Source organism: Cataglyphis hispanica, chromosome 10, assembly GCF_021464435.1.
Source record: "Cataglyphis hispanica isolate Lineage 1 chromosome 10, ULB_Chis1_1.0, whole genome shotgun sequence".
Taxonomy (NCBI): domain Eukaryota; kingdom Metazoa; phylum Arthropoda; class Insecta; order Hymenoptera; family Formicidae; genus Cataglyphis; species Cataglyphis hispanica.
Window position 1 is genome coordinate 5,293,195 of NC_065963.1, and position 13,941 is coordinate 5,307,135.

At 44.0% G+C, this 13,941-nt stretch overlaps 1 protein-coding gene across 1 annotated transcript in view; it reads left to right on the forward strand.

Moving 5' to 3' along the window:
• The window catches only part of LOC126852514 (roundabout homolog 2-like), an 84,917-nt gene that overhangs the window by 64,447 nt on the left and 6,529 nt on the right, over positions 1–13,941 (forward strand). Inside the window, exons 3-7 of the mRNA XM_050597380.1 lie at positions 6,037–6,190; positions 9,535–9,665; positions 10,352–10,618; positions 11,475–11,755; positions 12,833–13,345. Coding sequence (XP_050453337.1) covers positions 6,037–6,190; positions 9,535–9,665; positions 10,352–10,618; positions 11,475–11,755; positions 12,833–13,345 — 1,346 coding nt within the window. The remainder of the gene's footprint in view (positions 1–6,036; positions 6,191–9,534; positions 9,666–10,351; positions 10,619–11,474; positions 11,756–12,832; positions 13,346–13,941) is intronic.

Consider the following 13,941-nt stretch of genomic DNA (forward strand, 5'->3'; position numbering starts at 1 on the left):
GTCTCCTCCTCATTCGTCGTTACGTATATAGGGTGTTGGATAAAACATGCCGCAACGAAACTTTGCAAGAAACTTGCAAAACAAAAGAGAGAGAGAGAAATTTGCGTAAACATGACTTTGCAAATATCTCCTCTCAAATCCCTCAACGTCGAGATCAACAAACTCTTTTCAGGAATGATAGACATTAATAATTAATTGTTTATATTGCAACGTAACAGAAATTTAGTTTAATCTTTTATCTTCAAATAATATATAATTATTATTATATTATATGTTTGTTACGTTTCATGTTGCACGTTTTCATTAATTATTAATATAAACTATCATGATAATTATAGAGACGTTCTCGTCGCGCGCTATATAATCTTTTGCATAAAATCTACATCGCGGATATACTGCCCGACGAAGAATCACTTTGCAAGACGTTCGTGCGTTCGCCGATTATTCTGTTGACGTTGCGAGAGATAATCACACCACTCGCAATCTCGTAAAAACTTTCTCCATTCTTCACACCCCGTATGACGTGAGCGCGTGCGCACGTGTTCGCTTGCGAAAAAACAGTGCACGGCGCACTCTCATTAGTTGGTCCATAGTACACGTAGAACAACGGGGGCATGTAGAAGGGAAGGAAGGACCCTTCAATTCTTTCGCTCTAAATCCAACATCTGTTAATTGGAGGTCGTTTGCCTACGCACTACCACTTCCTCCCCGTCCTCCCTTCCCCTCCCCCTTTCCTGTCTCTTTCCCTTTCGTTGCGAGAGCTCCCAAGTACCGCCCGCTGTCTCATTACCGCGGAGGATAAAGCTCGACCGCTTATCCCTTTGGACGAGTAGTTAAGAAACGACGGGACAGCGGGTGGTGTGGGAGGAAGAAAGGAAGAGAGAAAGAGAGAGAGAGAGAAAGTAATAAAACGACAAGTTGAAGCGGCAAAGAGTAACGGCGGCGATGTCGACGGCTCGTTTTCTCTGGTGTATCGTTTTTTTGAGAATACAACTTTTTCAAGGAATATGGTCATAAAGAGCTTTTTTTTACGAACTCATTTATCAATTTTTCAGCAAGATCCGTAAAGTACATTTGGCGAAATAGCGAGTAATGTAAAATGGCTATTAAATTAAATTTTGTGCATAAAATATTTAGAAGACACAGCACGCGATAGATGCTCTCTTCTCTTCTCTTCGAATTTTAAACAGATTTTAATTCGACGGAAGCTCGCGGAAAATACTTGAAAGCATAATTTTTCGCTGTAAAAAATTTCCTAAGGAAATGATACGAGTATAAAGTATCCGCTATACTTTGCAACGTGCTCCGAGAAAGACTCTAGCGAGAGATTTCATGTCGAAAGTAAACCTTACGATTCTAGCGGATTTATCATTAGGGCCGTTGATAACTTTTCACCGAGAAACGATTACGCCCAGCTGATGCTGCGACGCGCTATATAACGAGCGTAATAACATCTCGCGCGCTCGTGAATTAAAAGGGCGCGAGTGGAAGGAGAATCGGGAAAAGTCTGACGTTGCACGGGACGGGAGTCTCAAGTTCAACAAAATAAGAGAGGCCGATTACTATCGAGCTTTACGAGCTTTAAAGCACCGAATGCTCATCCCCGGTGATAAGCTATCGCGCTTATACTAAGCTAAGCTCGCTCGCTCGCTCGCTCGCTCGCTCGCTTCCTCGCTCGCGAGTTTTCCCCAGTCGCGTAAACGTCGTTATTACGGAAACGTGCATCGCGTCCCAAGACGACGACGCGGCACAGCTACCTACAGTGCCTACTTGTACTTAATTGGACTGGAAGCACGTAAACTTGGATTAGATTTTGCCGGAGCAACTCACTCGCCGCCAACTGCTGGCAACTAGCGTCTTTAACTTCCGCCTTCGCTCGCGGCGGAGAAAGCACGCGGAAACGCAACCGCCTCGCACCGAGACGACGGGCGGGAATCATCGTGCTCGAAAGACTTTGAGGAAAAGCGGGGAGCTTTAGGTGCTATTAGCGCGATATCTCGATCCGGCTATTCGGGCTCGATTACGAAAGAGAGAGAGATAGAGAGAGAAAGCCGGGAAGATGAGAGAGAATAAATCGAGCGACGACGTCCGTTCGGGCACTTGCTCACTCACGTCGACCAATGGCCAACTAAGTAATTGCCCGGCTGGAATTATCCTGCGAACGCGTGGGACCGAAAGCGACGGACGTTGATTAGTGCAATCGCCAATATCGCCAACAGTGATGCATATCTCGCGCCAATTGTATCGCTAGTCGTATAGAGATAATCTGCTTCGAAATTAATCATTAAAGATAGTCATTAAAATATACTTGGAATTTAAAAAGAGATTATGAACCGAATTCTAGTATATCGTGAAATTGTCATATTTATTTTTAAGTTAAATTAAAGTTAAATTCTTTGAAATGTCAAAGATAACATTTTTTGCTTTTTTTTTTTAATATTTTAAATTTATTTTTATTATATATAGTAGGATTTAAATGAAAATAGATATTGAACTTGATATCCTGACATTCGTGTTAAGGTAAAATCTCAACTCTTGCAATTCGTGAAAGTTTAAACAAAGTACGTACTAACCCGGAAAAGGATCGTCGATTTTCCTAGGAGAGAGTCCGTATACGTCCACGTATTCCGTATATATATATATATATATATATATATATATATATATATATATATATATATATATATATATATATATATATATACGTCTCGGCGACACTAATAGCGACAAAGTTTGGCGCGCCCTTGTTTTGCGACACGCGTTTCTTCCTGACCAATGATCCTTTAAAACAAAGTTTTGCCTCGTCCAAACTTACCGGCGAAAGTGACGTATTTGGCTATTTTGCTCGGGCTTTTCTTGTCCGGGTAATTGGGCCCGGTCGTTAAACCGGGTAGATTCGTCACAACTGGATGCACGCTTCATTAAAGCGCATTCAGCGCGATGATAATACGGCGTCATCGAAATTTGGTCGATACTCGGTCCCCGGCTGGAAACCATTAGCCCACGATCGCCTACAATACCAAATTAACAGCATTACATTCGGAAGGGAAGTGGCGAGATGTGCATGAGCTCGCCCGCGCGTAACGAGTCCTGGTATCACCGAGCGTGCACGTGCGTACACAACAGCCGCAACGCATCGTGCGTGCGGTTGACGAAGGCTAACGATCCGCGACGCCGGGATACATGGTCGTGATGTCCACGCCGGTTGTAGGAACGGCGCTTCCGCGACCACGAGCGATAAAAATGATCTCTCTCTTTTTCTCTCCTTCCTTCTTTTTTTCTTTCTTTTTTTCCCCTTTTTTCGGCTCGCGAACTGCAAAGTATCGATTATGCGCGGTCGTTGGCACAGAAAACACACTCGGTGGGATCCGGCGGCGGGACTCTCTCCCGGGAGTGCCGCGATGAGGAGATATCGATCGCTCGCTCGCGGCGACGAGAGAGAGAGAGAGAGAGAGAGAGAAATCTCGCGCCCGGACCTGGCTTGAATCGCCGGTCGATCCGCGACAATGCGCTCGATGTTTCGAGGAGCCGAGAAGCCGCGCAAAGACAAGGCACACGGGTTAGGTGGTGTCTCGAGCGCGAGCGCGCTCCTCGAAATAGGATCGCGTGACGGGGAGCGCGCGCGCGCCCGCGGCATAAATAAGGTGCTCCTTAACGCCGCGCCATTCCTATGTAAATGCGTGCCCGCGTGGATACGTAGTGTACATACCTACCTACGGCCAGATAATTTCTGCGCGCGGGGATCTAATTTTAGCGCGCGGATCTCGACGTGATGCCGCGGCAGCTCGAAGGACCCGTGTCACATTATCGATTCGAGTCTCGCGCTACCGTGTAAATGTAAACGAGATCCGCGACACGGGATTGAGATTTTCAGTCTACGAGCGCGCGCGCTGTTCAACCGACCATGAGATCGCCGTAAAATGCGCTGTCGCCGATAAAAAAAAAAAAAAGCAGAAATCGGATTTAATTAGAACAGTCCCGGCAAGGTTTCAATCTACTTGTTAGAATATACGATATCGGAGATTCTAGACATATTACGGGGATTATAATCGTCTCTCGTTTAATTTATCTAGCTCGGAGAATCAGAAGAATGATAGTAAAATGGTACATGAATGTAAAATACTTAATGTGATGCTGCGATCATTTTTCGTTTGATAAAGATATGTAATAATTATAAAATTATGAAAAACGATGAGGCGATTATCTTTGGAAATTGTAGCAACAATAGATTAAATTCAGTATCGCGTGCTATGATCACTATAATCAACTTAAAAAAAAAAAATCATCTTATATTCTTATATTTCATATACATACGCGTTTATCTTTGACTATGTTATATATCCATTTAGATTGAGACAGTAAAAACCCTCTCGAATAATCCGAGAACCCCGGGCTATAAAGAGCGCGCCTCGATCTCGATTCTGATCCTGATTTCGTATGCACCGTGTACCTATTTACGTGACGTATACCTGGCCCACGGGGGCGCAATTCTCATTTTTCACTTTGTCGCGTGTGCGCCGCGTAGCCTATGGGATCACGTAAATTCCGTATATATATACTATGGGAGACTGTATAAAGTACATAACGGAGGGAAGGCTACCGGAGGACCGAGAGAACGAAAAGAGGTACGGAGGAGAGAGGATCCCGACCTCTCCCCCATCAACCCCGGGGAAAGTTTACAGAGGCGACACGGTGAGAAAGGGGTTGAAAGCTGGACTCGAGACTCGACGATACGGCGGACGGTGGCAGGGGTTGGCAGTGCCAACCTCTTTATCCCTCGTCCCCTCGTTTTCTGAGAAATTGCGTTACATTTGATTCACCGTCGGAATCGTTAGGGCGTTCGAGACCCGAGATAGCGACCCACGGTTTTTCAAACCGTCTTTGCCGTACTATGAAAGCGCCTCGCTTCTTCTCGCCCCGCTTGTCTCAAATTTCAATTCGTAGCCTCCCGGCACGCGTTATTCTACGGCTTCGTGCTACGAGTTCCCCGCTGCTTCTCCCGTTCCGTAGACATTTCAACCCGAAATCCGATAATGTATCCGAATATTGGTATGCATCTCTGTTTCGTCATCGTCTCGCGCAAGAAAAGAAAAGAGTCTCTCGTAATATTTTGTATAGTATGTTTTACAATTCAAACATAAGACTTTTTTTAATCTTACTCAAGAAATGACCGCGGGTTTAAAATTCTGCTCCGTTAAAAGATGAATAATACTGACTTCCAAATATTTTCATATTGATATATATATATATATATATATATATATATATATATATATATATATGTCGCTTATTCAATGTCCTCTGCATTCTTACAAAAGACTGAATAGAAGATCTAGTTCTTTTCATACACAAATTTCTAAGGTAACGCGGAACACGGGCATTCTGGAAATATTCTCCATTCGAAACAGCTGAAACTGCTGCTTGGTCTGCTTTATCTGAATATCGCTGGCAGATTCTAAAGAAATTTTGTATTTCACGAAGCGCAGTTTCTGCGGTGCAAGTAATTATTGAATATATAAAGTCGATATTGTACATTACGGATTTGGAAGAAAATTATTATCATGTGAGATCCAACCAGGATAACCGGATATTACCGGCTTCCGAGAGAACAAATTGTCTTTTTTTTAATCAAAGCACGGATATTTGAAATTCATTTTGGTTTGTCCTAGTTTCATACTTGCAATACACGAACAAAAAATCAGACGACCTCTGTATAAAAGCTTATTAAAACTTTTGCAAAAAAAAAAGAGAGAGTTCCAAATCATGGTGCGCTCGGCCAATATCAAAATTCGATATATCAGCGATACGATAAAATAATTCTGACAATAATAGATAAAAAAATAATCGTACAAAGTAAGTGTCTTACTTTCGTCGCGCCTTTAAAATAAGAAAAATTGTCCAAATGTGCCAAATATTTTCTTGTTAGTCGCGCGCGAAAAAGTATCGTCATCCTTCCCCCTTTTCTCTTCTTACACAAGCGACGCAATATTTTCGTAATACAATGGTGTATCATAGACATGTTTTTGTCTGTTGCAGTGCTGCGGGATGAGTTTCGCGCGGAGCCGCAGAACACGAGGGTGGCCGCCGGGGAGACGGCTTTGCTTGAGTGTGGACCGCCCCGCGGCCATCCGGAGCCGACCCTCCATTGGAAAAGGAACGGTCACATAATAGACCTGGATGCGACGAAACGGTGAGTTTTCTTTATGAGAAGAGAGGCCGTAGGCGCGTAGGTTCGCTGTTCCCTTTGAATTCGTTCGACATGCCGCGACGACCGAAAACGCGCAACGAGAAGATATTGCACGGGCGAGAAGGCGTTAAATGATTAAATACGAAGGCCGGGATCGACTATTTTCGTCCAGCGGACCCAAAAACATTCGGGGACCGTTTCTTTTCGTCCGTGAGAGAACTCTAGGCAAGTCCCAGCTGTCGCGTGAAAATGAAATGACCTTTCCCTTACCTTTTTCCCCCCCGCCTTTGTCCACGATGTTCATCTCGCTAGAGCAACCGACAAAGCATATGTCTGCATGCACGAATACGTCGCAACGTTAATAAACAAGCTTTTAATAAAACATAATGCAATTACGTAATATAAACAAATATAAATAAATTTACTCCACCTCGAAAAAGTATAAGCGCGCAACTTGTTTTGACGCGCACTTCGTTACTCGGCCCCGTGGCCATTAATTCGATCTTGTCACCTGGGTCGCGAGTGAAGGCGAAACAATAATAAATATACTCCGTTTGCAATTTGCGGGCCCTTTAAAAGCACGCGTGTGCGCATACGGCCGTCGCCGCTCGCTTCAAATCCGCTCGTACCCGATTAAATTGTGCACGCGCGCGAGCGTCGTCGCACGCACACATATGCGTACACACACGCACGCACTTAATGCCGCGACTAGCATCTACACGAGAAATTTCCCGCTGTCTGTGTCTCCGCGTAATAATGTCGCGGCAGTAAGAGCAACTTTTACGCTCGCGGGATTATGGTTGGGAGAATCTACTTTTATAGACACGAGGGAAGGAGAGGGCGGGGGGAACTCTAGATTAAGTTAATTCTAACAGCGTCGTCGGGGGTAAAAGGGACGTCGCCGGGACAAAAAAAATCGTATCAAACGTCGCTGCTAACGTGAATACGGTCGATTATCTCGCGTCTCTCTTCGCGTTTCTCTTCTTTTTTTATGTTTCGACTTATCTGGATTTAACCATAAAATATGTATCTTCGCGAGCGGAGATCTCATTTCGATTTTTAAAATACGTTACACGTTAAGTTCATTTTACATGACATTTATTTATTAAAAAAACTTGCACGTTAAATTTGTTATCTCTCTTTTTTAGCTGCGTTGCTGAAATTCTCATAAGTCGGTGACAAATCAGATTAAGTTTTATTGATATAATGTCAATAAAATGTCTCGCTCTGCGGCTTACAGTTTTAATAATAAATCGTATGGCAATAATCGCGTCATGTAAAGCGCATAATCGATAGATGTGCCTCGTATTTATACATCGTTCGGATATCTAGAGCCATATCGCGATATCCAGAGCGTGTAACCGAACGAAAGAGAGGACTCGGGAGACTCGCAACTCGGCGGCGTTGAAATCGACGCATAAATTCAGGCCGGATACGAATTTTACCTCCTGGCCTCCGTCCTTCTCTACGGTAGACTTCCTCCAGGATCAAGCATTTAAACGTACGCTTGCGCGGGCCACCTCGTTGTGACGACCCGGCATACTTTCGCGCTCCTCCGCTCTGCCATTCGTATCTCGGAACGGGCGATTTTTTCTCCCCCGAATCCCCATGGATCGACTCGATCAAACTTTCATGGGGCGCTGAATGCCTCTTAGTTTTTCTCGCGCCGCTATCTCACCCTCTCTCTTTTTTTTTTTTTTTAAAGAGAAAAACCCTCGCGATCTCCCTCCGATCGACGAAACTTCATCGGAGTTAAAAAGGAGATTCGTATTACCAAAGTGTTCTTTTATAAATGAGCGATGAAAAATGGTGACAAACTAAGAAGAGAAATTTATTATCTGAAATGTTGTGGAAAAAGAAGGGAACATCGAGAAATAATTTATTGATCTAATAAATAATTTAATTTATTACTTTTGACTATTATTTCTTTTCTCTCGCGCGTGAGTTTTATTTTCGTTATTTCTTCGTGTATAGAATTTATCTTTATACAGTTCATTGCGTCGTTTCATGTAATTACTTCCATTTACACCGTCACTTACACCGTATTGTACGCGCTGGCTTAACGCTGTCTGAGGGGACATAAGAGCACGTGACAAACGATTTGTTTTTTTTTTTCTTCTCTTTTTCCCTCTCTCGGATCTCCCGGGGCAGGGATAAGCCCGACGCGGAAAGCGAGAATGGAGACATTTTTTTTCTAGCGAGATCTCTCTCGAAAACGAAACGAAACTCGCACACACTCGCACGTTCGCTCGTTTCGACGGCTATTTTCCTCTCCTTCGTCTCGATCAATAGGATACTCTCCTCCGTCGCGACGGCTCGCGGAAATTCCCTCCTCTCCCCTCTTCCTCCTGCTTCACCACCAGCACGACCATCGCCGCGTCGGATTTACCGATGGAAGCCCGAAGCCGCGATAAATTAGGACAACCGATAGGAATTAAATCCGGCCGTATCGGAACGCCGAGACCGCGTTCTCTCTCTCTCTCTCTCTCTCTTTCTCTCTCTTTCTCCCTTCTCTCATCGCAGCGCGCGGAACGTGTGGTAAAACGGGATATGGAGAGCGATGGAAGAATGGTCGCGTGAAGAGAAGAGGAAAGAGAGAGAGAGAGAGAGGGAGAGAGAGAGAGAGAGGGCAGATCAAAGCAGAGGGAACGGAGGAGGTAATCGAGCACCACCGACGCGAAAATTAATTGACACTATAAATTAGAGAGCGCGCGATCGCGGGAGAGAGGACTATCGATCGATCGCGTCGTCGCCGAATAACACCGCTCTCCATATACGCGCGATATTGTGCATGTGCACTCCTCAAACGAGACGGCCGTTTAATCTTGGGACCGCCGGCGCGGAAGAAGAACGATCCTTCGAAGGAGAGGATGGGGGCGGGGGTGTTGAAGGAATGCCAAGTACGCAGCCTTGAATACCCCGTCTTTGCTCCTTATTCTCTCTCTCGCATAAATAATATCGGTTCGGCGCAAAGGGGATATGCGTACGAAAACGCGTCGTCTCCGAAAGTTCCTCTCGCGCCTTGGAACGTGCGATTAACATACGAGCTGTCCGGGACGCTCGAAATTATCTCGGGACTGACTCGTGCGAAATCGGTTTCTCACGGAATAAATTCCTAGTTACGAGATGATGCGTAATAATAATATATTATAACGCGCAAAGTATAGGATGCATTCCTGGACTACTATTATATGCCTTCTCCCCATCGGTATTTAGGCGCTTAAAGACGCCGTTGATCTTAAGGGCGGAAATTAATCGTCGTAATTTTCGTCGCCGGCGTCGCCGCTCTTATATCGAATGGAGAGAACGTCTCCGCGTCTTGATTAATCGTTCATCGGGCATTTCAGGATAACCCTCGTGGACGGAGGTAATCTAATGATATCCGACGTGAGGCCAGCCGATCAGGGCAAGTACCAGTGCATCGCCGAAAACATGGTCGGCACCAAGGGATCCGCGACAGCGATTCTCACGGTTCACGGTAAGCGCGTATAACACGAACTCGTGTCCCATATATACGTACCATCACGACTAAGAAGTAAGACAGATTCGTCGACACGACCGAGTTTACCTCTCACAGCATTTAGCTCTAATTCTAATCGCTCGATAAGTTCTATTTCGTCTCGTGTTAAGTCAGAATTTCGATAAAATATTCAAAATTTAGTGTTTAAAGTATCTCTCAATATTCTTATATTTTATTTCGCACACAGCATATGTTATTTCCAATTTTATTTATGACTTATAGATTCCTAAAGTATATCTATCTGAATATGATTATTGGATTTCTATATTCTCTAATTTTTTCAATTCTATCTTTGTAGTTTTATTTACGACCGTTTATTTGTATTTTTTCCTATTTAATAAAATCAGTTTCTATTCTTATCAAGATAATAAAAAATGGGCCATTTCAATATACGCGAATATTATATTTATTTCCAGTATTAGTATTGCAACGTTAATTGAAATATAATTATTTATTCAAATTATCTAGCCGATTACACACACGCTCTAGTAATTAAATTGTCCTAAATAAATAATAATCTCGAGCGCTAGTTTGCGATTGCGGAGTCGCTCGGAATCCGATGAAAAGGCCGCGGGCCGTAATTCGGGATACACCCGGGGGCTCTATCGGGCTTTTCCAATCGAATCCTCGTTCTGTCTTTGCAGTGAAGCCGTACTTCGTGGCCACGCCGTCGAACCAGACGATCCTCACGGATCAGACGGCGGAGTTCGTCTGTAGGGTGGGCGGCGACCCGTCACCGGAGATTCTGTGGCGGCGAAACGACGGCAAGATGCCGATAGGTCGGGCGCATATCCTCGAGGACAAAAGTTTACACATCGAGCGGGTGAATCCCCAAGATCAGGGGACGTACATCTGCGAGGCGGAGAACGGCGTCGGCACGATATCAGCGAGCGCCACTCTTACCGTGCACTGTGAGTACTCTAATCTTTCTCCCCCTCTCTCTCTCTCTCTCTTTCTCTCTGCCTATGTGTAAGGAGCCGCTCGGCCGTGAAATTAATTACGCGCCCGGTGTACGATTATCGCGCCGGTGACGAGTGAAGGGGTTGTTGCCGCACAGAGGACAGACGCAACGTCGGGCATTATCGCCCCGTATTAAGCCCCGGAATATGCATCCCGTCGGATGTCGACTTTTGCGCCTCACTTGGACGCAAATCGGATCCTGTGGCTTGGAAAATACGAACGTATTGTCGAGCCGCTCGAAGCAAGCGAGACAGGGTCGCGGACACGATAGATAGTTCAAACTTCACGCTTAGATAAACGGGATAAATTCTGAACAGCTGTATGTAATGGGTAACATTTATTGCATGTCATATGTGCGCGATTTTTTTCAACATTTATTCTCTTTACTTTAACGAGCAATTTCAACTGTAATCCCACGTCTATCCGTATTTTCTTATTTCTATTCGTTTTACTTATTGAAACACTTATCAATGCAGAGAGATTTAGAGATTGAAAAGAGATTAAAATCTAATTCCACAACTGACATGTATTCACGATATTATAAGCAACTAAAAGGAGAAAATGATATTTCATATTTTTATCACTGGAAATGGAATACTTAAAGATTTTTCGATTTTCTCTACCGAGTAATAATTCTCACTTAAGTTCATAATATAATAATATATGCGAGAGATAACGTACACGAAATCTAGCAGATTCACTCATCCGTTTGAAAATTGGCTTATACGGGTTAAGGGTTGAACGAGCGTCTCTATCGCTAAATATACGGCAAGGATACGTGTGTCGAATACGGACCGTTTGTCACAGCGAGACCGGTATTCACCAACTTCCCCAAGGACGAGACAGTAAGCTCCAACAGCGACGTTACCTTCTCGTGCGCGGCGCGCGGCTCGCCAAAGCCGTCGATATTTTGGACCCGGGAGGGCTCCCAGGAGCTAATGTTCCCCGGCCACACGTATCAGAGTCACTATACCGTCACGGAAAACGGAAGTCTGAGTATCAAGGGCGCCGTCAGGAAGGACGAGGGTCACTACGTGTGTAGCGCCATTAGTCAGGCCGGCGCCAGCACCGCGACTGTATTTCTTCAGGTATGTGTGCTTTATAAGAACTTTATAAAATGTATATATCTCATATTATAATAATTCAATAATTCCATATGATTTCGAAAATCTTCTTTCGCAAATATATATAAGTCTATTTTTAGTAAATTTATTTTTAGTATATTTTTTAACACAGGTTTTATCTTTTTGAATATATTAGTACTTTGTTTTATTTTAACATTGAATTTTCATGTGCTACAAAAGATTAATATCATAAATTAGCAATAATTTATGATATGCCCGTATAGAGTTGTAAGAGCAATGAGCTTGTACGCTAAATGGACGCGCAACAGTTTAAAATATATAGCTAAGATAAATCTCGTCCGTATGAGAGAGGCGAGCGTGCACATTAAGTGGTTCATTTTCTCGATACATATTTATATCATCCCCTCTCCTCTCGCTCTCCGTTCTCTTCCGGATGAACGCAGAATTACCATTCCGGCCGGTGCTGCACACCGCGATCCTAGCCTGAGGGGAGTTGCCCCACATTCTGAATAAAATTCTTATCTACATATAGGGAGTATTACGGCGAATCAACTTTGGCGAATGGAAACTCACTAACTTCTGCCCGCTCGGAGCGGTCAAAGTTGTAAGGTGTAATATAGAAAAGAAACTTTTGAATTACATATTTTCACTCCAACGCGAGCTATTCGACCGAAACTTGGCGGATGCAATATTCGCTTCATTCAGCGGCTAAGTAAGCGCGGCTAACTGGCTCATAATTTCCGATATACCGGGCATAAAAAACGAGAAAAGTATGACTTTAACAAGTATAATTCTGGATTATTCAAATATTGGAAAATTTAATCGCGTGAATTTTAAACATCCGTGACACTTGCAACTTCTCTACATTTCTCTTTATATATGTATATCTTCTTGAAAGAAGATTCATTGCGAAAATAAAACTGTTACCGTGATTATTTTAAAATAAACCTTGTTAGAATTCTCGTCTTACTCCCGTACCAGAACGTAGAATCGAAAGAAAGCGAGACGCCCAGTGGCGTTCAGTCAGTTTTTCTCCACGAAATAGACCATCAAATATAGTTTCCGTCTGTCGTAATAAAGGTGACGTCCGTTGAGGAGACACCGCCGCCCATAATCGAGCTGGGCCCGGCGAATCAAACCCTGCCGTTGAAGAGCGTCGCCTCATTGCCTTGCCGAGCGGTCGGTACACCCACGCCGCGGGTTCACTGGCACAAGGAGGGCGTGCTTGTACGTCCAGGTGGTCGTATCACGATGGCCATCAACGGCACGCTGTTCATCGACGATCTGCACACCAATGATTCCGGCCTGTACACCTGCATCGCCTCGTCCGAGTCCGGCAACACCTCGTGGTCGGCCTATCTGACAGTGAGTTCCGGCGCCAGCTTTCACCGTACGCCCGACATGTCGGCGCTGCCGCAGAATCCGAGCAAGCCGCGAATAGTGAACGCCACGAGTAATTCGGTCACCCTGACGTGGAGCCCGGGCCAGGAGGGCCAGAGCAAAATCGTCGGCTACAATATCGAGTACTATAGCAGCAACCTGAACACCGGCTGGGTAGTGGCAGCCACGGGTGTCCTCGACGACATCTATACCGTGAGTATTATATATTGAGAATCGGCGACGCTTGACCTCCTTTCCTTATAGTGCTTATACTTCAGAGTCTCAACGATCTTTTCAAGTACATATTTTCAGTTTCCCTTCTTGCTTCGCGTATATTGCTTCGAAAAGTGTGTTTAGAACGTAGACTGCTGACGAAAACAGTTTGCGACACCACGTGCGGTGTGTTGAAGAATGGATCTGTAAACCTAAATTGCGTTCACGTTGTTTAAAAATTTAATATCAAAGTTCCGCACAACTACGATCTAATAAGAGGACCGAAAGGCACCTAATCCTACAAAGAAGCGGTCATCTACGTCTAGAGAGATACTTTAATATTCTATATCAAACATCTCGCATACGTTGAACTTTGTTGCCGGGCAATATAGTGCTTTGAGAGCAACCTGAAAAAGGAATAAATTAGTCTCTTCAAGGATAAGTATCGTAATATAAAAAATGAATATTCGGTAACTAATAAACAAGCAATAAATAATGTACTGAAACATACATATATTTGTGTGCATAATATAGTTTTTATTTTATTTGCCTTTCATTGTTTAAATTAATTTTTTCATTTTTTTTTATCATCATGC